General features: G+C 36.3%; 1 protein-coding gene across 10 annotated transcripts in view; it reads left to right on the top strand.

The window, feature by feature from the left end:
• WDPCP (WD repeat containing planar cell polarity effector) overlaps positions 1-24,705 on the top strand; it is a 380,072-nt gene that overhangs the window by 103,982 nt on the left and 251,385 nt on the right. For 9 of the 10 annotated variants that reach the window (XM_087436667.1, XM_087436664.1, XM_087436671.1 and 6 more), the window contains 4 exons: positions 378-422; positions 2,012-2,082; positions 2,342-2,401; positions 24,335-24,449. In XM_087436667.1, the coding sequence (XP_087292793.1) occupies positions 378-422; positions 2,012-2,082; positions 2,342-2,401; positions 24,335-24,449 (291 nt within the window). The remainder of the gene's footprint in view (positions 1-377; positions 423-2,011; positions 2,083-2,341; positions 2,402-24,334; positions 24,450-24,705) is intronic. The other variant, XM_087436673.1, reaches the window with a different exon arrangement.

Here is a 24,705-nt window from a genome sequence, read left to right on the forward strand (position 1 = left end):
AGTGGGGCTTGTGTGGGCATCCTGTGTGCTTAGCTTAGTGGTTAATAGGCTGACTTCATGGTTCTGATGACAGACTGAAGCAGCTTCTGTTCTGGGCTCCATTGCAGTTCCCTTCCCTATCTGATGAGATTGCAAGTTTAGGATATTGGCTCACCTGTTGTGCTATGGAAGCCTTTTCACTGAAAATACCTCTATGAAATGAAAACACCCAAATTATGGCATTTTTTTCAACTGCCTTTTTAAAAGTTTAGCATAATTTATTAATCTCAGTAACGTGTAATAATACATTATATATGTGTATTAAAAATACAAAATATTGTAATAAAAGTAATTTCCACTTTTTTTTTTTTCCCATCTCTCCTCTCCCACATTATTAGCGACAGACCACGGTAACTTAGAAGAAAAGCAGAAGCTGGCAGAATGTAAGCTTACTATATAGTTTTTTGGAATTATTATAAAACTGGAATTTAAATGTCACTGAAGATTCAGTCTTAAAAAAATATTTTAAGCTTTCTGCACAAATAGGAAATGTTTTTCCTTCAAAATTTCTTATAATTATAAATTTGCGTTGTTTAGGTACATAAGCATGTGATAAGAATCATATTTGTTAGGCATTTTTAATTCAGACCATTAAAATCTCTATTCAGTTTTGGTAAGGTATATGCTTATGTAAACATAAACTTTCTTAATGAACCATATTTATATTATTTAATATATTTAAAATGTGTACCATGCTTAAATTCTGATAACATTTTATTATTCATGCAATGCCTAAATTATTCATATGTTTTGCCCATTTTAAGAAAATAAGATTTGTAATCAGTATTAACGTTTTATTCTCTGTAGTCTTTTCTGTCCTCAAATATATAAATATGTTATATATGTAATATGGCTACAATGTAATATGGTTTTAATGACTTAAAATTAAATATAATTTGTTTTATTTGGAATATAGATGGAGCTGAAAATCCTACTTATTCTCTCATTTTAAATGGTCAAGCTGACATTTAATTTTTAAAAATACTGTATTAGTAGCTGCAACATAGATTTCAAAATTTGCACATATGCTCTACACATCATAAATTATGTTTATAGAATGAAATTAATTTGCTGAAATATATATAGCAATTCTACTATAAAATTTAAATGTATATATATTATATGTATACATACACAAAGCACACACACACAACCATATATACAACTCTTACTTATAATTATTATTTAGGAGAATTTAAAGATGAATTCATTTTTATGATAAAATAGATCTATATAATGAATTTATATGAATTTAACTTTTTTTAATTCTTTTAAACAGATCTATTTTTAGTTTGTCTTAGGCTAACATTGCAACTCTACTAAACAATTTTATCTTTTAATTAAATGTACTTAAAATAAAATGAAGACTTATCATTATTGAATTGTGGTGTAGATTTTAAAGAGGATTATTTTAAATAAAGAAAAGCACTATGAGTGCCTAGTTTTTAAAAGTTGGATTTCTCTCAATTTTTTTTTTTTTAGTTTTAGTATGTGATGCTTTGATGCTTAATTTTAAATTCATTTTCAGTGTATCATTTTTTTGTATTTTATTTCTTTCTTCACTATATTGATTTACTCATAGGAATTTTCAAGTCTGAGAAGGCTACTTGCAGAATTTGGAATTCCTTTTGGGTTGAATGTTTAATTATTTACATGAAAAAGTTACTTCTCTGGTAAAGAGTGGGTCATTTACCGTTAAGTACTAGATTCACAGGCCTAGGAAACTTTCCCAGGGATTCTCTAAGCCTTGTTGGTTGTCATCATAAAATTATGATCAGGGAGATTGTTTTATGGTAAAAATCCTGTTCCTATGAAAAAGTCTTTCAAAGGCTATCATTTGATGATGGAAATGAAGCCCACTTCCTCTCAATTAAGGAGGTGTTTTATTTTAATCTTCCCAAGACACACTGCTGAGCAGAGTTTCCTTTTTAAATCATGTTTAACTAATTATAGTACGTGTTTTATTTGCCAGCACGAGATTATCCATGGACTCTCAAAAACAGACGCCCAGAAAAACTTCGAGACTCACTCAAGGAGTTGGAGGTATCTTTCCAAAAGTTTAAAAAACGGCAACAAACAAATCTGTTTTAAAACATCTTTCAACAGCTTTAATTTTCATAAAGGATCCACTCTCATGGTGATGATAGCTTTGCTTTTGTCCGGTGAGGAGTTCCAAAACAGTTGCATCTTTGTGTGGCATGCTGATCTTTTTTTTTTTTTTTGCTTGCCAATCAGAAGCACTTTAACTGATAACGACAATGTGTATAGCCAACTGCACTCTCTCTTTTTCTGTTTCCTTCAGGAGCTGATGCAAAACAGTCAGTGTGTGCTGAGCAAATGGAAGAACAAATATGTCTGTCAGGTAAAATGGTTTGACATGCTTTTGCAATGTTTAACCAATGGAGCTGAAAACTATGCAGTAATTGGTATTCTTGTGTTATGATAGGTAATGAACAAAAACTTTTTAAGAGTGGATATTTCATAGCTTGAATTCTAGTCATTCTAGAACTAACATTGGACAGATTGACACAGGCCACCAAGGTACCTCATTAATCAGTGTAGTTGTACTGACATACTATAAACAGTAATAAAAATCTTTTCAGATGATACTGTTTGGATTTGTCTGAATGTTGTATTAGATATTTACTGGCATAGATTTAATCATATTTTTGAATGAAGATAAAAACCATAGGACAAAAGTTTTTTTGGCATACCACTCTAGTAAGCATCTGTGAATACTATACTTATGGAAACGAACAAACAGACTAGAGTTAGACCTAACATAACAAAACATTTGCTGCTACTTTTTGAACCCTCTAAGTTGTACTGTTTAATACGATAGCCACTAGTCACTCGTGGCTATTTAAATATAAATTAAACTAATTAAAATTAAATAAAATTAAAAATTCAGTTCCTCAGTTGCACTACCCACATTTCAAGTGCTCAATAGCCACATGTTGTTATATGGACAAGATAGATACAAAACATTTCCATCACAGAAAGTTCTATTGGGCAACACTATTAGAGTCTAGACAAGGTGAACTAAATGTTGAATGAGTCTAGAGTCAAAACACAATCAGGACATAATAATTAGTGTCCACTGATCACAGAATAATGCACAAAAACCTCAGCTTTGTTGATAGGCTTAAAAAATACAATTTGCATAGAAAAATTTTACTTGCTTGAGATAAAAGGAATCATTAGTCATATTCTATTCATATGTGTAATTGAAGTTATATCAGTACTACTAACAATTATAACTGTTTTATAGAATTAAATATCCTATATCAATGTAAATTCTTACTTGTTTACAATGTAATTTATTTTAGATCTGATTATTCTTGTTTGAAGTTTAGGCACATGGCTCTATCCATAAATCTACAACATCAGATCTGTAGCAATTACAAACATATCTTAATCTACTATTTGAATATAAACTATCATTTTAGTGGATTCTAGTTTTTCCTCATTTTTTATTTAAACTAGTCTACACTTACTTATAAAGGTAACCATTTAGTACCTCCTCAACTAGCATAACTTTTTTTTTTTTTTTTTTGTGAGGAGGACCAGCCCTGAGCTAACATCCAATGCCAATCCTCCTCTTTTTTTGCTGAGGAAGACTGGCCCTGGGCTAACATCCATGCCCATCTTCCTCTACTTTATATGGGACGCCGCCACAGCATGGCTCAACAAGCGGTGCGTCGGTGCGCACCCGGGATCTGAACCGGCGAACCCCGGGCCGCCGCAGCGGAACGTGCGCACTTAACTGCTTGCGCCACCGGGCTGGCCCCAACTAGCATAACTTTTTACTTTCCAGAGACTATTTACAAGACTAAATTAATATTTTTAGAACCGTAATACTTCTTAAATTCCACTTAGTATGATACTATTCAAAAGGACGGGATTATTTAAAAATTCATAATTTGTTTTCATAAAAGTTTTAATCATACTTTAAAATCTGAATACAAAATATGTTCCAGAAAGTTTTAAACTTAGTATAACTCAAATTGTACTTCTTAATGCCATTACTCACCTTAAAAGCAGGCTCAAAATTATTTGACTGGAGGGCAAACCTACCACCTAGCCTTACACACCTAGTAAAGGGAGTGTCTCATGGCCTCCACCCTTACCATCACACAGGGTAAGTTGGAACATGTCAGGCATCTTAAAATATGCAGTGGAGCATCCCAATAGGCACTCTTTTTAAGATAGACTTTACTGCATTTTATTAAGCAGGTTTGTGTGTATGTGTGTGGGGTGGAATATGGAGAGGAATGTCCCTCACTACTGAATTAAGTCAACTCAGAAAAGGAATTTTCATGATAGAATATATACAAAATTACTTTGGTATTTTACAGCAACCTGACAATACTGTCTTCTTAGGCTGTTGTACCAATGAATAAACTTCTAACATTTCCAATGGAACTTATCTTTGTGTTCAGTCATATTTTGTGCTTTATTTCTATGATTGACGAGATATTCCTAAAATAGACCTTTTACTACCAGCACATTCTTGGTGTGATATATTTTAATAAAATAACTTGACCTCCACCCTGCCCACAGGTCCAGGTTAGTCCTCGCATCTATAGGACCTTTGGGAGACTTCCCACAGTTATCCATCCACTTCCTCAGTTTCTAGACAGGTCTGTTAGCTAGGTCTTCTAAAAGTGTGTGTGTGTGTGTTAATCCTAAAGATCTCTAATATTGCAGTAAATTAAGAATTTGATGCTCAACCTAAATTCTTAGAAAGATCCCTTTAGCCCTTTGTTAGATGCAAAATAAATAAACCACCTCCACAAGCTCTCCTAGGGTCCCCTTTTGTTCTTCCATCCAGTGTGGTGGCTCCAAAGATAACACGTACTTAAATTTCTATTCGTAAATTTCCCCATATATTTAGCCCTAAAATGGCAGCAGTTGACCACAACATAATGTTCTCTAACTCTTAGAAAAGGAGTGAAAAAAGTTTCTCAGTATCTTGGTGCTAGCATAGTTGAAATTTCAGTCTTTGACTGTGGCCACTCCTTGCCTAATGTAAATCTTTTACTCCCTCCCCAATCCCCCAATGGCAAATTTAGGATTTATGGAATTTATCTTTTTTGTCTTCTTTTTAAGGGGTCTTTATTTCTCTAAAAGGTCCAATTGTTTAGAAATTAGCTAGGCAACTACAATAAGAAGAAAGATTTCAGAGGATGCAATCTGAGCTTGGATTTTTCCTTCTGTTGAATAATGAGGTTATATAGGTTATCATTACCAAAGCTTACTTTATGTTGTTGATCCAATGACCTATAAATTGTACCATTTAAAAAATAATTCCCTCCACTTAGAAATTAAGAACAGTTTATAAATCAAAACTTACCCATATATATGTTCTGGATGAACATTGTCTTTTGAAGTTGGTTTTTCAGACTATGCCTATTCCTAGTTTGAAATGCATTAAAAGTGTGAGATGTGATTTACAGCTTCAGTTTTGCTAGCTATCAAGTACATTTCTCATTGTTTTTTTTTTTGGTCTCCTAAAATCATTCCATTATGAGAAAATATTTAATAATTTCCTGCCTTGAATTTTTTAAGCCATCTTACAAACTATTCTTAGGAAATAATAGTTTCAGCATTAAGACACTACTAAATTGTATGCCTCTATGGTGGAATTTTTTAATTCCTTAAATTATTTTGCTATAAGTCACATTCATATTTGCAGATTATTGCATAATTACTTAAAAGCAATATTATCATTAAGATAGATGTAACTTCACATATGTTGATTTTAGATTAAATTATTTGAATCATATATGTACATTCAACTATAAAAGTATATGAAATAGTAGTCAGCTATACCCTGATTTCTTTCTATAACAATTCTACATTTCCAGGTACAATTTTAGAATTCCAAGAAAAGGTAGTTTCCTTTTTAAGTTCTTGTAGTGAATCACTTGACAAACTTTATAAAAACAGAAATTATTTTCCAAGCCTATCACAGATAAATTGTGACCTTATGGAACTCATTTTATCACAACTTCCTCAATTGTAGAATGGATAGCATCACCACCTGACTTTCCTTTCTTCAAATTGTGTGAAAATCAATTTGATTTCCTCATAAAATATTAATTGACAAACCACAGTTTTAAGTTAAAACTATTAGTAATAGCATATTATTTATACAAAACCTATCACACAGTATTTATTGACTGTCACCATTGTGGGAGCCACTAAGGAAGTGTAAGGTATGGGCTGAGTCCCCACCATAACCTAGTCAAGGAAAATAGACACATGAAATCACTAGGACACTAATGAATGCTAAATTGTATGACACCAAGTAAAAAGATAGTAAGAGTTTAGAGAAAGTATAGAAATCAATGTAATCTGAAATAGGCAAGAAAAGTTTTGTAGAGAAGTTCTAACTTTACTTAGACCTGAAAGGACATGTAAAATTTGGTTACGCTGAAAGGAGAGGCATTCCAGAAAAAGGGAATTAGATTAACTGAGGTATTCAAGAGAGAATTCAGTGGGGTGTCTACATGGTAGTGAGGAGATGGGCCCATTTGGAACAAATAGTTCATGTTGAAGAACAAAGTGATAAGTTTGAAAGGCAACTTGGAGTTTCATTCTCAGGGACTTTGAATGTTACACTAAGGTATTGATACTTTGTTCTATATCTTGTATAAACACTTTCATATAAGGAGAGTGCCATATTGAAAGTAGACTTATGAAAGATTAGCCTGGCAGTGGGATGTAGGATAAAACATGAAAATCAGAGGCATTTGTATAAAGAACAAATGAGATGGGATAATTATTTTCTGAAAACACCAAGCTAGAGGATTTCTGGACTTGAAGATGCTAGGCACAATACAGATTAGAAGTGAGGTGGCTAGATTGAAACTAAGGGGATTAAGTGAGGGTCTGTATCTGGAATGGTGAGATCTTCCCCAACTCCTTTCCCCCTCTAGCAGCGAGGCTTATGTCTCTATGTAACTTATTTAGAGGACTCGTCTCTGAAAAATAGATTATTCTTCCAGAGCAAAGCCTACAGATAGTGATATTGTAGTTCCCTTTGAAAAGATAGATGTGCCAACCAAGCTCCTTACAGTGAAGCCCAAGTTAAGCCTGCTGACACCCACCAACCTTCCAATCAATTTTTTAGAGACTCACGTGTAAATATAACCAGAGAACCAGAGTTCACGATACTTTTGAGGAAATTCTCCATCTGTAAATCTGAGATCTATGAGTCTGAAGCTAAAACAAACAGAAAAAAAAAAGAATCAGAGACAATGTAATACACAAAACTAAATCCAGAGAATTAAAATTAATCCCCACAGAGAAATAAGAGGAGCTTTTGCATCCTTGGAGCAAGAATAGGATGCTATTTTTAAAAAAGGAATAATTAGGAAAAAGGAAAGGAGCTCTTGGGAATTAAAAATATGACAGCATAAATAGAAAAATTAATAAAAGAATTGAAAGATAAACTTGAAATATCCCTTTAATGCAGAACAGAATGACAAAAGGACATAGTAGTGAACAATAGGTAACAGAAGTTAAGAAAATTAGAGCATCAGGTCCAATATCTAACTAATAATAGAAAACAGAAGAGAAGAAACAAAAAAATAATAATAGAAGAAAAAGAACTGGAAGATGCTTGTTTCCAGGTTGAAAGGATCCGATTGAAAAAACACCGATACCAAGGTATATTTTGTGAATTTTAGAAAACAAAAAATAAAGAGAAGGTCCAAAAAGCTTTTGGAGTAAAAAAGAAAAACAAAATACATGCAAAGAAGTGGGAATCAGACTTATATCTGACTTCTCAACAGGCTCACAAGGAGATAGAAGACTGTGGAATGATGCCTTCAAAATTGTGAAGGGAAGTGATTTTTTCTATATCTAGAATTCTAAATTGTTATTCAAACAAGTCATTTTCAGACTTGTTAGCTCTCAAAAATATTTACCTGCCATGAACTTGTCTCAGGAAGTTATTGGAAGATGTGCTGCCCTAAAGCAACAGAGTAAACCAAGAAACAAGATTCTTAGGATTCAGGAAACAGAGGATTTCACACAGGAAAGAAGTGAAGAGAAATCTTAGAATAATAACTGTGCCTTAGGCCTAGATAACAACTAGTCCAAATTAGGGCAGGGGATGGAAGGTTCCATTAAGGATATTGGAGGGAGGGAAGAAAAGGAACTCATAGATCTGATCTGATATAGGAAAATTAATAATAATAGTAGTTAATAAGAAATAATAAAAGATATAAAAGAATCAAATCTTGATTCATGATAATAGGAAATCAATAAGTAGTGACTAAATCAAGAAATAACATATATGGAAGACATTGCTAGTTGCTTGCCCAAGATCCATTTTCCTTTATGAACAGACCCTGATATTCAGAGTGGCAATAGGACCACTTTAAGGTACTCAGCTTCCCTGTTCCCCTTGAAGTTGGAGGTGGCCATATAAAGTAATTCTGGCCAAAGTAAGCAGAGGTCACTGATAGGACTTCCAAGAAAGTTTAGGAAAGGGACCAGACTCAACTGGGATATGCATTATTTTCAGCTTCTGCTCTTTGCCTTCTTCCAGTCTGGATCTGAGATATGCCTGAAGGGGCAGGAGCCTGCTTTTGACCATTCTTTCACTCAAGGCATATATGTATTTAGTGCCTACTATATGCCAGACAGTATTCTCAGTGCTGGGGATACCAGTGAGCAAAAATGACCAATATCCCTGTTCTCCTGTAGCTTACGCTCTAAGGGAGGAGACAGTCAAGAAAAGATTGATAAGTAAAATTTAGAATAAGAAAATGAAAACCGTTAGAGACAAAGAAAGAAAAAAAGGTAGGAAGTATATGTGGGGGATGGTGGGGCAGGGTGGGCCTGATAATTGGTGACCAGGAAAGGCCTCACTGAAATAACATGCAATTAAGACATGAAGGAGCAAGCCATGGGAGATATTTGAAGAAGAGGGTTCCAGGTAGAGCTGAACAGCAGGTACAAAGGCCCTGAGATGGGAGTATACCTGGCATGTTTGAAGAACAGGAAAGACTCAAAGTGACTGGAGTGGAATGAGCAAGGAGAAGAGTAAGTAGGAATTGAGATCAGAGAGGAAATGAGACACTAGTTATAAAGCGCCTTCTAAGCCTTTGAAAGGATTTGGCTTTTACTCTAAGTGAGATGGGAAACGCTTGAAGATTTTTGAGCAGAGGAGGAACTAGATCTGATTTACTTTTTAATTGGATCACTCTGGCTATTGTGGTGGGAACAGATGGAAGGGAGCGAAGATCAAATCAGGGAGATCAGTTAGAAGGCTGTTGCCATACAGTATAGACATACAGTATAGTATGTCTCCTCTTATCCATGGGAGATACCTTTAAAGACCCCCAGTGGATGCCCGAAACTGTGGGTAGTACCGAACCCTATATATACTATGTTTTTTTCTATACGTACATACCTATGGTAAAGTTTAATTTATAAATTAGACACAGTAAGAGATTAACAACAATAACTAATAATAAAGCAGAACAATTATAACAATATAGTGTAATAAAAGTTACTGTAGATCTTAGCAACCTCAACATACAATTTTTTTTCTTTCCTTATTAAGTCAAGAACTTTCAGCTTTTCACTTAAAGGAAGCTTTACGGCTTCTCTTTGGCATATCCAAACTGCTAGCACCAATACTCTGGTGCTTTGGGGCCATTATTAAGTAAAATAAGAGTTACTTGTACACAAGCACTGCCATACTGCAGCAGTGGATCTGATAACCCAGATGGCTACTAAGTGACTAACGGGCAGGTAGCATATACAGTGTGGATACACTGGACAAAGGGATGAATCACATCCTGCGCTGGATGGAGTGGGACTGCGCAAGATTTCATCACACTACTTAGAACAGTGTGCAATTTAAAACTTATGAATTATTTCTTTCTAGAATTTTCCATTTAATATTTTTGAACCACGGTTGACCGTGGGTAACTGAAACCATGGGAAGTGAAACCGTGGATAAGGGAGGACTACTGTAATGGTGGCTTTGACTGGATGATAGTGGTTAAGTGGTGGGAAGTGGCCATATTCTGGGTATATTTTGAGTTTTGAGCCATCAGAATTTGCTAATGGATCAAATGTGGGGTATAGAAGAAATTTCTATAGAAGAATGAAGTTGCCGTTTAATGAGATGGGGAAGATTGAGAAGAGACATTTTTGAGAGAAATATCAGGAGCTCAGTTTTGGACATCAATGTTTGAAATGTCCATTAGATATTTATAGGAGTCTATAGTTCAGAGAAAGGTCTAGGCTGGAGAGATAAATTTGGGAGACAGCCATACAGATGGTATTAAAGCAGAGAAAACTGGTGAAGATCACCAAGGGTGTGGGTGTAGATAAAGAACTAGAGGACGGGGAAGGGCTGAGCCCTGGGGTCCTCCAGCATTTGGGGATTGGAGAGAGAAAGAAAGAAAGAGATGGAGAAAGAAGACTAAGAAGGAGTAGCCAAAGAGGTAGGGTTCACTGAAGGGAATGTGGTGTCCTGGAAACTAGGTTTCAGGAAGAAAGTCAAGTGTTACTGCTATGTAAGATACCAGGAACAAGATGCCTGAGATTGACCTTTGGATGGAGTAGCACAGAGGTCATCCATGACCTGGGTAAGAGCAATTTCAGTAGATGGTATGGGCAGAAGCCTGACTGGAATGTATTTAAAAGAAAATGGGAGGAGAGAAACTAAGGATTTATAACATAAGAAAGGGTTATGTTATAAAGGAAAATGGAGAAATAGGGCAGGAGCTTGAGGGAGAGGTATAGTCAAAAGAGGTTGTTATTTCTTTTTGACATGGGAGAAATAACAGCTATTTCTGTTGGTATGCTAATGGGAGTGGTCCAGTAGAGAGGGGAAAAATTGATGCAGGAAAGGGGAGGATATGGAAAGTAGGCACTTGGTACCTGATGATATCATGGAGCTGTCTTATCAGCCATGGACTGCCTAACTCCAGATTTCTTGTTCTGTGACAAAAAAAAAAAAACCCCACTGGGTTAAGTGATGATTTTTTTTTTTCCAGTTTTCTGTTATATGCACCTGAATGCAATTCTCAGTGACACAACATATTTAGAAATGTGGCAGTAGAACCAGAAGAAATTACTAAGAGTTGAAAATGGTTACATTTGAGAGTGGGATGAGAGGCTGTGGTGGGATAAGGTAGTAAACAGCTGTTTTAATTCCAAGTATTATTTGACATATTCACAATTTATACGTGTATTTCTTTAATTGAAATCTTTTTAAAACATGCCCAGAGTGCTTCTAAGAAGCAGATGTCAAGATGATACTAGGAATGCAAGGGTTATGGGGGAGATGTGAAAGATAAAGGGAGCAGGGGTAGGTGGGGAGAGCCTTTTGACTGTGATGCTGGTCTGAATCCTGTGAAAAGAGAAGGAAGGAAAGAGGATTAGGTGTAATCAGCCTCAGGCAGCACCAGGGTGCTGAGAGAGTTTCAGCCAGGCTAAATGGGGAGTTTCTGAGCCCAAGTTGCTTGTTAGAGGACTGTTGGACTAGTACCCCACCATGTTCAGTTATTGGCTAATAGCCAGCTGGGGAAAGTGTGGCCTTTATCAGTCAACTATGTTCCCAGCCTCCATTCTTCCTGAAGGAGCTCTGAGTGGTGCATGTCCATGGCCATCACACCCACAAAGATTTATATTAAAAATAAGAATGTGTGTCTTTATGTTTGCACACACAACACTGTACCTGAATAATCTTAAATGTTCAGCTAGCCAGTTACATATCATGTCCTAAAAGTTACTCTTTCTTTTTTTTTGGTGAGGAAGATTAGCCCTGAGCTAACATCTGTTGCCAATCCTCCTCTTTTTGCCGAGGAAGATTGGCCCTTGGCTAACATCTGTGTCCATCTTCCTCTACGTTATATGTGGGACGCCTGTCACAGCATGGCTTGATAAGCAGTGCATAGGTCTGCGCCTGGGATCTGAACCTGCAAACCCTGGGCCGCCAAAGTGGAGCACGAAAACTTAACCATTATGCCACTGGGCCGGCCCCAATAATTACTCTTTCTTAGGCAAAAAGGCATTCCTTTCTGGAAAAAATAGAAAGAAAATTTACATTGTATCTTGACTACCTCAGTCCAAAGTTTGATGACCTATGATAATTCATTGATAATTATTTACTCTTAAAAATACAGTAAGATATGAACTCAGTTTGGGAACATAGTTATGACACAAAGAAAATTTTTATCTTTATAAAAATGTATCTTTCTGTCATCAATCAACATTTCCTTCCTGTTCTTTTCATAAATGGTTCTTTCTTTTCTTTTATTAATTGTTTTTATTTTAAAACATTTCTTTAAAGAAACTCATAATTCCCTGCCTCTGCCCTTGGCATTTGTGTCTAATAATGTTTTGGAAGCTTCAAGATATTTTGCACTAAAGGAAGCCAGTTCAGAACTATGAATTTCCCTCATTTATTGTTATAATTAATAGTAAATATGTGTAAAGCTAAATGAGTTCAAAATATGAATAATCTAATTCCTTTCTTGTTGATTTTCATACGTATTTTACAAAGTAGAAACAAATACATGCCAAACTTTTATCAACTTTTTAAAGGGAGAGTAAAGTTTTACTTCCGTAGCTAGCTAATGAGAAGACTTTTAATACATTATATTTGAATACTTGTACTGAATTTTTATGTAAAAACTTAAAACGTGTCTTATTTCAAATTTAGAACTTTGTATTAGATGCACAAGTTGGAATGTGCCAGTTAGAAATGTACGTATAAACTAAGCACCTAAGATTGGGTGTGAGAACCCAGCGACTTTACATTCATGATATTGGAGAATATTATGTTACATATATATGCCAGTGTAACTGATAGAGAAAGCACATCAAGGGGGCCGGCCCCGTGGCTTAGCGGTTAAGTGCATGCACTCCGCTACTGGCAGCCCAGGGTTCGGATCCCGGGCACGCACTGATGCACCTCTTCTCCGGCCATGCTGAGGCGGCGTCCCACATACAACAACTAGAAGGATGTGCAGCTATGACATGTGACTATCTACTGAGGCTTTGGGGGAAAAAAGGAGGAGGATTGGCAATAGAGGTTAGCTCAGAGCCGGTCTTCCTCAGCAAAAAAAGAGGATTAGCATAGATGTTAGCTCTGGGCTGATCTTCCTCACAAAAAAAAAAAAAAAAAAGAAAGAAAGCACATCAAGTGCTTTTGCCAAATTGTAATTTATACCCCTTATTTTTAAAAATAAAGTTAAAAAATAAAACTATTAGATTAGCAGATCTACTACTTAAATGACTGTGAAATAAAAAGAGTTATAACTACGCTTCCCATAAAAGCGTATATATTCCCATAGTGTTGTATATAAAATATTCACAGCGACTCTTCATGGTGAAGTACCTATCATTTGGTAATCTCCTTGGTCTAAGTAGAATCCTAGGTTGAATTATGAGATCCCAGTTGTTGCTGCATGCCAAGCATATAAATCTCCCTATATCTGTATCCGTGCTTCTGCCATAATAGAGGAACAATCCCTACTCCTGTCAAAAGCCAACCCTTCCACCTAGACCCACAGTTCTCAAACTGAGGCACCCTGGGGACTGCAGTGAATTCTAGGGGTCCTGCAGGATATTTAAAAATTTCGAGGAAAATACAAGACTCCTGTTGGACACTACACAAACAAGTAACTCTGGGTAGTGCCGAGTTTCAACATTGGATCACACTACATTTCTTCTGAGGATGTCATATCTATATGAAGCTGGCTTTTCAGGGCTTGCTGTGATAAAAAGCAAGTACCACACAACAATTAACATAGAACAGGAATGAGAGTGAGGGTATCCAATCTGATTCCAAGGTTTGAGAAGTTGTGCAGTACCCAATATCTATTAGTGCACACATCCTATTAGTAAGTAATTGTGGTTATTTAGGAATTAAGTAAAAATCTTTTTCTTTCAATCTGTGTATTATGTTTTCAAATGGCTACTAAGTTGTTAGAACATAAATACTTATTAAGTTGTTTGAATCTATTTATTAAAAGAAACTGCTGGTATTTCTTTTGGCCTAGGGGCAGCATAAAAATCACTGAGATACAAAGGGTGCCATGAACTGAGAAAGTTTGGGAACCTGTGGTCTAGACTTTGGATCCCATTGCCTCTGGCCTTCTCCAGACCCCACATGATTGTCACTTCTATTATGTACAACATAGTGGTAGAAAGTGCAACTGCTCCATTCTTATTGGTATCAAGTCTTGGCTTTACTAGCTGTGTGACTTTGGAGAAGGTACTTCACCTATCTGTGCCAGAGTTTATTTAACTATAAAAGGAAGATAAAAATAACCTAATTTATATGTTTATTATAAGAATTAAGTAAGTTAATGTATGTAAAATGCTTAGAACAGTTTCTGGCACAGATACCTCCTTTTTAAATAAATAAATTTAGCCTTTCTGTTAACTGGATCTTTCCTATCAACTTAAAAAATTTTTATTAAATTTTTTATTGTGGTAAAAACACATAACATAAAATTTACCATCTTAACCATTTTTAAGTGTACAGTTCAGTAGTGTTAAGTATATTCATATTGTGAAACAGATCTCCAGAACTTTTTCATCTTGCAAAACTGAAACTCTATAACCCTTAAATAACAAATCCCTTTTCCCCCTCCCCGCTGCCCCTGGCAACCACCATTCTACTCCCTGCTTCTATGAGTTTGACTATTATAGATACTTCATGTAAATGGAATCACTTATTTGTCCTTCTGTGACTGGCTTATTTCACTTAGCATAATGTCCTCATGGTTCATCCACGTTGTAGCGTGTGACAGGGGTTGCCTTCCTTTTTAAGGCTGAATAATATTCTACTGTATGTATACACCACATTTTGTTTATCCGTTCATTTGTCGATGGACATTTGAGTTGCTTCTTTCTCTTGGCTATTGTGAATAATGCTGCTATGAACATGGGTATGCAAATATCTCTTCAGGACCCTGCTTTCAGTTCTTTTGGATATGTACCCACAATTGGGATTGCTGAATCAGATGATAGTTCTATTTATAATTTTGGGGGGATCCTCCATACTGTTTTCCAGAGTGGTTGCACCATTTTACAATCCTACCAACAGTATACAATGGTTCCAATTTCTCCACATCCTCACCAACACTTGTGATTCTGTTTTTTGATAGTGGCTATTCTAATGAGTATGAGGTGATATCTCATTGTGGTTTTGATCTCCATTTCTATAATGATTAGTGATGTTGAGCATCTTTTCATATGCTTATTGGACATTTGTATATCATCTTTGGAGAAATGTCTAGTTAAGTCCTTTGCCCATTTTTTAATTGGGGCATTTGATTTTTGTTGTTGAGTTATAGGAGTTTTTAAAAATATATTCTGGGGGCCGGCCCCGTGGCTTAGCGGTGGGGTGTGCGCGCTCCGCTACTGGCGGCCTGGATTCGCATCCCGGGCGCGCACTGATGCACTGCTTCTCCGGCCATGCTGGGGCAGCGTCCTACATACAGCAGCTAGAAGGATTTGCAGCTATGACCTACAACTATCTACTGGGGCTTTGGGGGAAAAATAAATAAACAAACAAAAATATATTCTGGATATTAACCACTTGTCAAATATTTGATTCGTGAATATTTTCTCCCATTCTGTAGGTTGCCTTTTCACTCTTGATTATGTCCTTTGATGCCCAAAAGTTTTAAAGTTTGATGTAGTCCCATTTGTCTATTTTTGCCTTTGTTGTCTCTGCTTTTGGTGTCGTACCCAAGAAGTTATTGTCAAATCCAATGTCAAGAAGCTTTTCTCCTATGGTTCTTTGAGAAGTTTTATTGTTTTAAGTCTAAGCAAAGGTCTTTAATCCATTTTGAGTTAATTTTTTGTATGGTGTGAGATGAGTCATCTTTATTCTTTCACATGTGGGTATTCAGTTTTCCTAGTACCACTTGTTGAAGAGACTGTCCTTTCTCCACTGAGTGGCCTTGACACCTTTGTCAAAAATCATTTGACCATATGTGTGAGGGTTTATTTCTGGACTCTCTATTCTGTTTCATTGATCTATGTCTGTCTTTATGCCACACTGTTTTGATTACTTTGGCTTTTATAATATGTTTTGAAATTAGAAAGTGTGAGTCCTCTAACTTTGTTCTTTTTAAAAATTGTTCTGGCTATTTGGGATCCTTTGAGATTCCCAGTCAACTTTCAAATAGGCTCAACTCTTTTCTATTTAAACAAATAAACACAACTCTTAACTCATCTCAGGTACCACTAGGTACCTCCATGTCTTAACCCTTTCCTTCAAAATCAAATTTCTCAAAAGAATTGTCTCTATTCGGAGTCTCCTTTTCCTTATTGCTTGTTCAACATCCAACCAACTTCAGTCGTGCTTTTCTCCTGATTATTACACTGAAAAACTTTCTACTACCGTTGTAAAAAACCTCCATATTACTAAATCCAATCAACTTTTTTTAAAAAAAGCATCATCTTAAATACACAGGATTTAACACTACTAGCCACTCCCTTGTTCTTGAAATACTTTTTTCTGTTACTTCCTGTGACACTTTGCTCTTCCGATATTCTTTCTACCTCTCTGACATTCTTCTCTGTCTCCTTTTCAGGCCCATGCTCCTTTCCCCTGTCCTTGAATGTTGGAATTCCTCAAGGCCCAATTCTAAGCCCTCTCCTCTTCACTCTGAACTCCTGGGTTATCAGATTTATATCCGTAGCTTCACTGGCTTCTCTCTATTGCTCAGACCTCTCCCCTGTGCTCCAAATCCATAAATCCAGACACCTACTTGATGTCTCCCCTTGGGCACCTCAAAGATATTTCAAACACAGTATATTTAAAATGGAACTCAGAGCCCCCTATCTGTTCTTCTTCCACCATTCCAGTCTCTGTGAATGGCCCTGCCTTCCATCTACTTATAGAAACCAGAATCCTAGAAGTCACCTGTTTGTCCTCGAAATTATCCTCTTTTTATCCACCTCCTGCCACGCCCACCACACACATACACATATCCAACTAATCTCTGATTCTTATTGATTTTACCTCCTAAATCTCTCTCACATCTGCCAGAGGCTCTCCATCCCTTCACTTAGAGCCACCTCACTTCATCTCTCTTCTAGACTACTTCAACACTTCCTAACTGTTCTACCTGCTTCCATTTTTGCTTCCCACGAATCTGTCCTCCACACTGTAGCCAAAATGATTTATTAAAAGCAAATCTGTCACTCCCCTGCTTAAAACTCTTCTACAATTCTGGAGAATAGATAGGAAACTGGAAACTGATTAACTAGGGCAGGGGTAGGAGAGCATAGGTGGGAGGGATACAGGGATAGGAACAAGACTTTTAATTGTATACCTCTGTATAATTTGTTGTTTTCTTTTGGAACTACATGAATGTATTATCTATTCCAAAAACTAAATCAAAAATTGAATTTAAAAAATTATAGCATCATACTATTTTTAAGATAAAGGCTAAACTGAATTTGTCCCAATCTACCTACTTTTTTAACTTCACCTCTTACTATACTATCTTTCAATCTCAGTGCCTCAGCCACAGTGGGCTTCTGCCTATTAAGGCAATATGATAAGAAAAAGAGTGTCATAATTTTTTTTTCGATAAGTGAAATTGCAGAGGAGAGGGACTCAGTTCAGTTTTCTACTTGATCCTTTTAGTAAGGAGCCCCTATTGTAGTTCATTTTCAGTATGATTCAAATTCTGACTTCTTAGAAACAAATTTTGTGGCATAAAAGCATCTCTTTAAAACCATAAAATGAGAAATATATTTGTAGCCAGATATTTTAAGAGCTGCTTCTTTATTTTTGAAAAGTTTTATAGAAAAATACCAAATAACACATAAAAAGTAAAAAATCATCCATAATCCCAATTTTTAAAAAATCTGTGCAGCAAGAAGTTAAAGTTCATGCCTCCAGCTCCCAATTCCATATTGTTGAGTAGCTGCTATCAACAGTTTTGGGCATATTCTTTCTGACATTTTCTTGTGTTTATGTAAAAATTTCTATATGCATATATGTACACATACCACACCTTTTCCCCTAATAAAATGGGATTATGCTATTCATGGAGATCTGCAATTTTTAAAAATTTTCTCCCCACTTCAATAGTGTATCATGGACTTGGGCAGAAAATTTCTAATTAATTAAACTTATCTATCTTTTATGTTATCTCCATTTGTTTTCTTGTACTAACAACTTTCACAATAACTAGACTCAGAAGTGACTGATTTATTAACTGGCATGGGAATTTATTAATTTACAATATGAGATATATCTGGCATCACAGACTTTGCTTATTTGCTTGGGGGCATTCCCACCTGATGGATGAGTTACTCAAGAGACTAAATTATAGATAAGAAGGTTGATTGGTGAGCCGAGAATTGGAACAAAAGCAAGGAGGTGTTCTTACAGGTTATTTTTATCAGCTCTCTGACTTGCCCTGGGGTTCTTTCTGTCTTGACAACTGGCATTAGTCATCAGAGTCATAGCCCAGATGTAGTAATAATCACATGGATTTGAGGGGAGTTTTCTTAACCAATGAGAATATTGAATTCAATGGAATTGTTTGTAATCGCTGTTATAGAATAGCTAATTCACAATTACTGACTGCACCAGTTCTTCTTCAATACTTGAGACCAAGTGTGATGTATTTCTCTTCTTTATGGGTACAAAACTACCTCTTCTAGGAAGCAGTCATCTGTCCTAACCAAAACCCGCATGTCATTCTGAGATGAAGTCTGCTACTGTATTCTACACATGTTCTACCAACATGTGTTTTCCTAGTTCACCATTGTGTCCCCATCTATACACTTGGCATATATATAGGAGGCACTCATATATTTTTGACCTACTGAATGAATGAAACTCAGATTCTTGTGGTTATTTATGGGTTTTTTTGGATCAACGATGTTATCTGATACAATTTTCTCTTTCTTCTCCCAGTGCCATTTCACTTCCAATTAAGTACTCAATCTAAGGCTAAGAGAAACCATTTTGAAGAGCCATCTGAAGATCAGGGAATCATTTCCCAGTTTCTTAAAGAGAAAGCACACTTCTCTTGTATGAGCTTATTGAAGAAAATGAGAGGAGGAAAACAATAAAGGCAATAGAAAGAAACATGGTCAGAGCAAAAATAATAAGGAAGATGTTTCCTGTCTGGGAGGGTGTCAGAGAAAAGGGAAAATTTCAGTTCTTATTTTTGCCTTATCTTCTGTGCAAAGAACAACATTAAAATTGGAACAGTGTTGGGAAATCCTATAGGCCTTCTCATTGATTCATCCCGTGGATCTCTTCTCAAGCTCTGATCTGTTCTGAAGGTGCCTTCCTTTGTCTCTCTGTCCGCTCTTTTTCATTTTCTGAGCTGTCAGAATTCTCCAACTCCTTGTAATAGAATAGGACAATATCTTAGTGCCCTTTTGCCTTCTTGTTTTGCCAAATCTGACATAGGCCTTTTCCATTTTGGAAGGCTTAAGAACTAACCTTTTGGGGAAATAGGCAGAAGCACTGTAGCCTATCTGGGCTGGAATATTCTTCTCCTGAGTTTCAGACTATTTTTTCCTAATTCTACTTATCTCCATTACCATATCCAGGAGTATCTTTGGCACTAGTAAGTGGAAACTTTTTGCTTCTCCACAGGTTGTTCTATAAAAATGCATTAAATATCTTATTAATTCTTTTATACCTTTTTATTCCAAAATCTAGCTTCGGGAATACCTCTAGGCCACAAGACATTTAGAATTCTGAATTGATGCACATACCTTGATCCTAATGAGAACTCAAAACTAGGTTTCAATAAGAGGGCTAACCTGATCTTTTAACGCCTCTAAAGATTGGAATGCCCCAGAGCTCAGACCTTGGACCTCTTTCTCTCCTTCCACTCCTTTTTTTTTTTTTGCTTAAACAACAGAAATTTATTTTCTCACAGTTCTAGAGGCTAGAAGTCCAAGAACAAAGTGCCATCAGCCTTGATTTCTTCTGAGGCCTCTCTTCCTGGCCTGTAGACAGCTGTCTTCTTGCTATGTTGTCATATGGCCTTTCTTCTGTGTATGTGCGTGGAGAAAGAGAACCCTCTGGTGTCTCTTCCCCTTCTTATAAGGACACCAGTCAGACTGGATTAGGAGCCTACCCTTATGACCTCCCACACATTTTTTAAAGAGAACTTAGCCAGTTTCATGACTTTAAACACTACCTTTATATTGATGGGAGTTGATGACTCCCAAATATATATCTCCAGCCCCCTACTTCACTCTGAACTTAAGACTCATTGCTAGTTGTCTACATGATATCTCTGCTTGTATGTCTACAGACACCTTAAACTTAACACGTCCAAAACCAAACTCTTGATTCCCTCCATTCTAAGTTTGCTTCTCCTGAGGTCCTCCCTATCTCAGTGAACCCAGTTGCTCAGCCCAAAAATCGTGGAGTTTTCCTCTTGTACGCCACATCCAGTCCTTCAGCGAGTCCTGGCTGATCCCCTTTAAAATATATCTCAAATCTGTCTACGTATCATTTCCTCTAGCATTGCCAATCTAGTCCAGGCCATCATCTTCTCTTACCTGGACCACTGCAATAGCCCCCTAATGGTCTCCTTGCTTCTGCTCTTGCCCTGACCCCCTTTAAAACATAAATTAGATTATATTCTCTGCTGCTTAAAACCCAGTGGCTTCTCATCAAAAAGGTCCAACTAACCTGGCCCCTGACTACCTCTCTGATTACATCTCTATGAATATCCCTCTCACTTACTCCCCTCCAGCTACACTGACCTAGCTTTCTTCAGTCATCCCAGGCACATTCTGACCTCAGAGTTTTTGCATTTGTTGTTCTCTGCCTCAAACTCCGTTTCTCCAAATAATTCTATGGCTTGTTCCTTCACTTCATTTGGGTCTGTACTCAAATGTCGTCTCCTCAGAGAGGCCTTTTTATTTCATTATTAGTCATCCTACTTAAAACAGCATCCTCCTAAAGTCCCCATCCTTACTGTGCTTTATGTTTCTCTGTAGTTCTTGTTGCTATCTGACATTATATTAAAGCTATTTGTTTATTGCTTGTATCGATACTCGAATGCAAGCTCCCTGAGGGGAAGGAGGGCAAGGGCATTGTCTGTTGTTCACTACTCTATCTTCAGCACCTTGAACAGGGCCTGGCTCATACAAAGTTCTAAATATATATTTATGAAATGAATTAGTGAATGTATGAATAAGTGGCTACACTTATCCTTTAAGAAAGATTGTGAAGGAATGCCCAAGCTCACATTGGGGTAGGATCCACAGTCCCCAAATCATTGCTCCTATGTCTGTGTATACATCAGTTATCTACTGATGTATGCATGCTTTCCCACTGCATCTTGACACTTCCCCTTCAAATCCTTTCCAGCTTAAGTTCCCTCTTTTACCTACTCTCACAGGTTGCACTTTCCATCTCCATCCCACAAAAGTGGTCTTTTAGAATTAATTTTATGACATAACAAATGCTCATACATAGAAAAAGCAATTTCTATTGGGAAAGGAGGATTAGTTCATGACAGTGGTAGTGAGAGCAGAAAATAAGGAACAAGAACTTCAAGACTTGGACAAATTAAATTCCAAAGTTCTGAAGGAATTTGCAAATATCTTGGAGACAATATCCTTGTGAAATCATAGTAAATGGGAAAGGCGACAAAAGATTGTTCTGGTTATGATTCACCTGGAGTCTAGTGTTCCATGTTTAATATTGAGTCCAATCTGGGCACAAGATTTTTAAAAAGACAAAAGAATGTGTTCAGAGATGAGAAACAGTATCATGAGAACACATTGTACGGGTATCAGTTGAATAATAATAGTAATTGCAAACATTACCTTGTGCCAGGCATTATTCTAAGTATTATTTGTAAAAGTTTTTTAATCCTCATCCTATGAAGTAGATACTATCATATCTCTTTTCAGATGAGGAAATGGAGTTACAGAGAAGTTAAGTAACTCCTTCAAGGTCACACAGCTCGTAAGACGTAGAGCCAGTGCTGATTTCATTCTGATTTCAGAGTCCATGCTCTTAACCACTGTGTTGTTATCTTTTAATATTTGAGAAGAGTGCTATTGAAGAAAAACTGGGGCTACTGTAGAAGTTCTTAGAAGGAAGTGTTCGCCTTCATCTCAAGCTCAAGCATCACCACCTCCTTCTCAGTACCCCCAGTCTACCCAGCATCTGAGTATACTGGGTAGTATATAACAGGACCAGTAACAGAACTTTATTACACTTGTTTGCTTGTATCTCTACCTCTCTCTATTAACCTATATTTAACCTATTTTAAGGATTATATTTGATTCACTTTTGAGCCACTAAATTTAGTTTAGTGCTTGGTGTATAATCAACATTCAGTTTTTGTTGAATGAAAAAAATGAATTATCTTTAAATTGATTTGAACTGCACAATGGTAGAATAGCTTTTCTGTAAGGTGAGGAGCTCCTGGTCACTCACTGGCAGGATTCAAGCGTAGGCTGGATGCTTGAAGGATGCTTGAAGAGATGCTGCAGAAGGAACTTCCATGTCATGTGGAAGTAGAAGATTAGACCAGGTTTCCTGCTAACTATGAATTATCTGATCCTATGATCAGTTAGTTATGATTCTTTCTCCAAACATTTAGTTAGTACCAACTATGCGCCTGGCGTTGTTCTAGGCAAAGATACAAAGGTAAAAGTGGCCTAGCCAGTAGCTATAAGGAGCTAAGAGTTGGTGGATAATTGAGGTGCTTAAGAGTATAGGTGTAAAGTTTTAGTAGATAAAAATAAATAGAAAAGGACAAATTTTAGAGATGTTTTGAATAAATGGCAAAGAGAGAAAATAGCTGTTACAAGGGGGAATACTAGATATGAAAGATGACCCTAAAATTGCCTGCTTGAGAAGGGAGAATTTATGGAGTAAAGACCACATGCTATGTTGTTGTGGGCAGTTCCCCAAAAGGGAAATATCAGTGTTTGCCATCAAGGTATATTGCAGGGTTGCATATAATTCAGTATAGATTAATTAATGTGTGAAGTATTTTGAAATTCTTGAAACAAATGTGCCTTCTTTTATCAGTCTCCAAAACCAATAAAGATGATTTTGTCTCCTCTCCCCATGCCCTCCACCCGCTTTAGGGCCATTAACATGAAATGGACAGTCTATTGAGTCATGTGGAACCCTTTAGTTTCTTTTCTGATTCATGTGCCTGGAATCTGTTAGGCAGTGAGGGAGTAGTGGTCTTTATGTTACCCTGGTCCCTCATGCTGCTCATCTTTTGCACATGTCCAAATATGTCTTGACACAGAATCCTTCTCTCTAGCTGGGACATGATGCCTAGGTAGGTGGGGAATTCCCCTGTTTTGTTTAAAATCATAGTTTTCTTTGGGTTTGGCTAGCGTGTTCATGATTAGTTTACTGACAATTGGTTTTTTTCTTCTTATACCATATGCTATTCCATGATTCATCTGCTTTGAGTCTGTTGCCTTGAAGGTGAAACACTTTCTTCCAATGTTGATATTTCATAATCTCGTAGATAACAAGCATACGCATATGCATAGTCCTTTCAGAAGTTTTAAACATTTGGAGATGAATGAATTATGCTGCCACAAATGGAAAGGAGCAGTATAAAATCATAATGGTGATAGCCAATCGTCTTTTGTTGGGTAATTGAGTGAACACTGATATTGATAAAGCTCGGGTGCTTTACTGTATTTCTTTATCTCTTCTTAAGAAATTGTTTCTGGTATGTGTTATTTATTTATGAATTTTAAAATTTAACTGCCTTGATTTACATGTATTTTAATATTTTAGACTGACAAGATCTTTATTTGTAGAAGTGAGGTTTAAATTTCAAATCGTTAACATTCGCTGTTTATATTGTTATGGTGGCATCTTTTCTATGTTAGTTTGTAGCAATGACTATTCAAACCTCAATAAATTTTCTCTTAATTTCTGATATAAATAGTAATCTTTCAAAAGATTTTAATGGCACACATTACATTTCTGAATGCAATGCAAAGCAGTTATTTCTGCATGAGTACTTTCTAAGTATTAGAAGATTAGACTTCTAATAAACATGGGCTAAATTCAGTTTCTGCATAAAGATTTAATCAGTGCGCTTATTGTGTTGCATCATTTGGTCACCTGTATCTTTTTACTCAGAATGTCAGTGATTATTTTTTGATGAAGAATAACTCTTTATAATTTCATGGTGTAAATGCATGTGTAAATAGCTGTATACATTATACATTTGGAGAGAGATTTTTAAAAGATTCTAATTCTCGGTATATCTTCCTCTCCCTCTTCTGCTTAACCTGGTTTTAGCTCCTCTTTGGTTCAGGTGTGCTGGTGTCCCTAAGCCTTTCTGGGCCGCAGCTGGAGAAAGTGGTGATTGACAGAAGCCTGGTGGGGAAGCTCATCTCAGACACCATCAGTGATGGTAATTACCCCCATGTGCAAACCAATTGCCTACATTAACAGTGGGGCAGGAAAAATAGTGTGTCAACAGGTAGACTAATTATTACCACTGGGGACTTGCAAACACAAGTAATTGCTTGTAATAACATAGTTACAACCCCTGGGACCAGTACAAGTTTTAACTAATATTTAATATCAAAATTTTTGTCAAGCGGAAAGCTCATATTCTGAGTATGTTTTACTCTTTCCTTAAAAAAATGTGAACAATTTCAAAATAG

This window comes from Ceratotherium simum, chromosome 11 (genome assembly GCF_057802395.1).
Source record: "Ceratotherium simum simum isolate JZ-2026a chromosome 11, ASM5780239v1, whole genome shotgun sequence".
Lineage (NCBI taxonomy): Eukaryota > Metazoa > Chordata > Mammalia > Perissodactyla > Rhinocerotidae > Ceratotherium > Ceratotherium simum.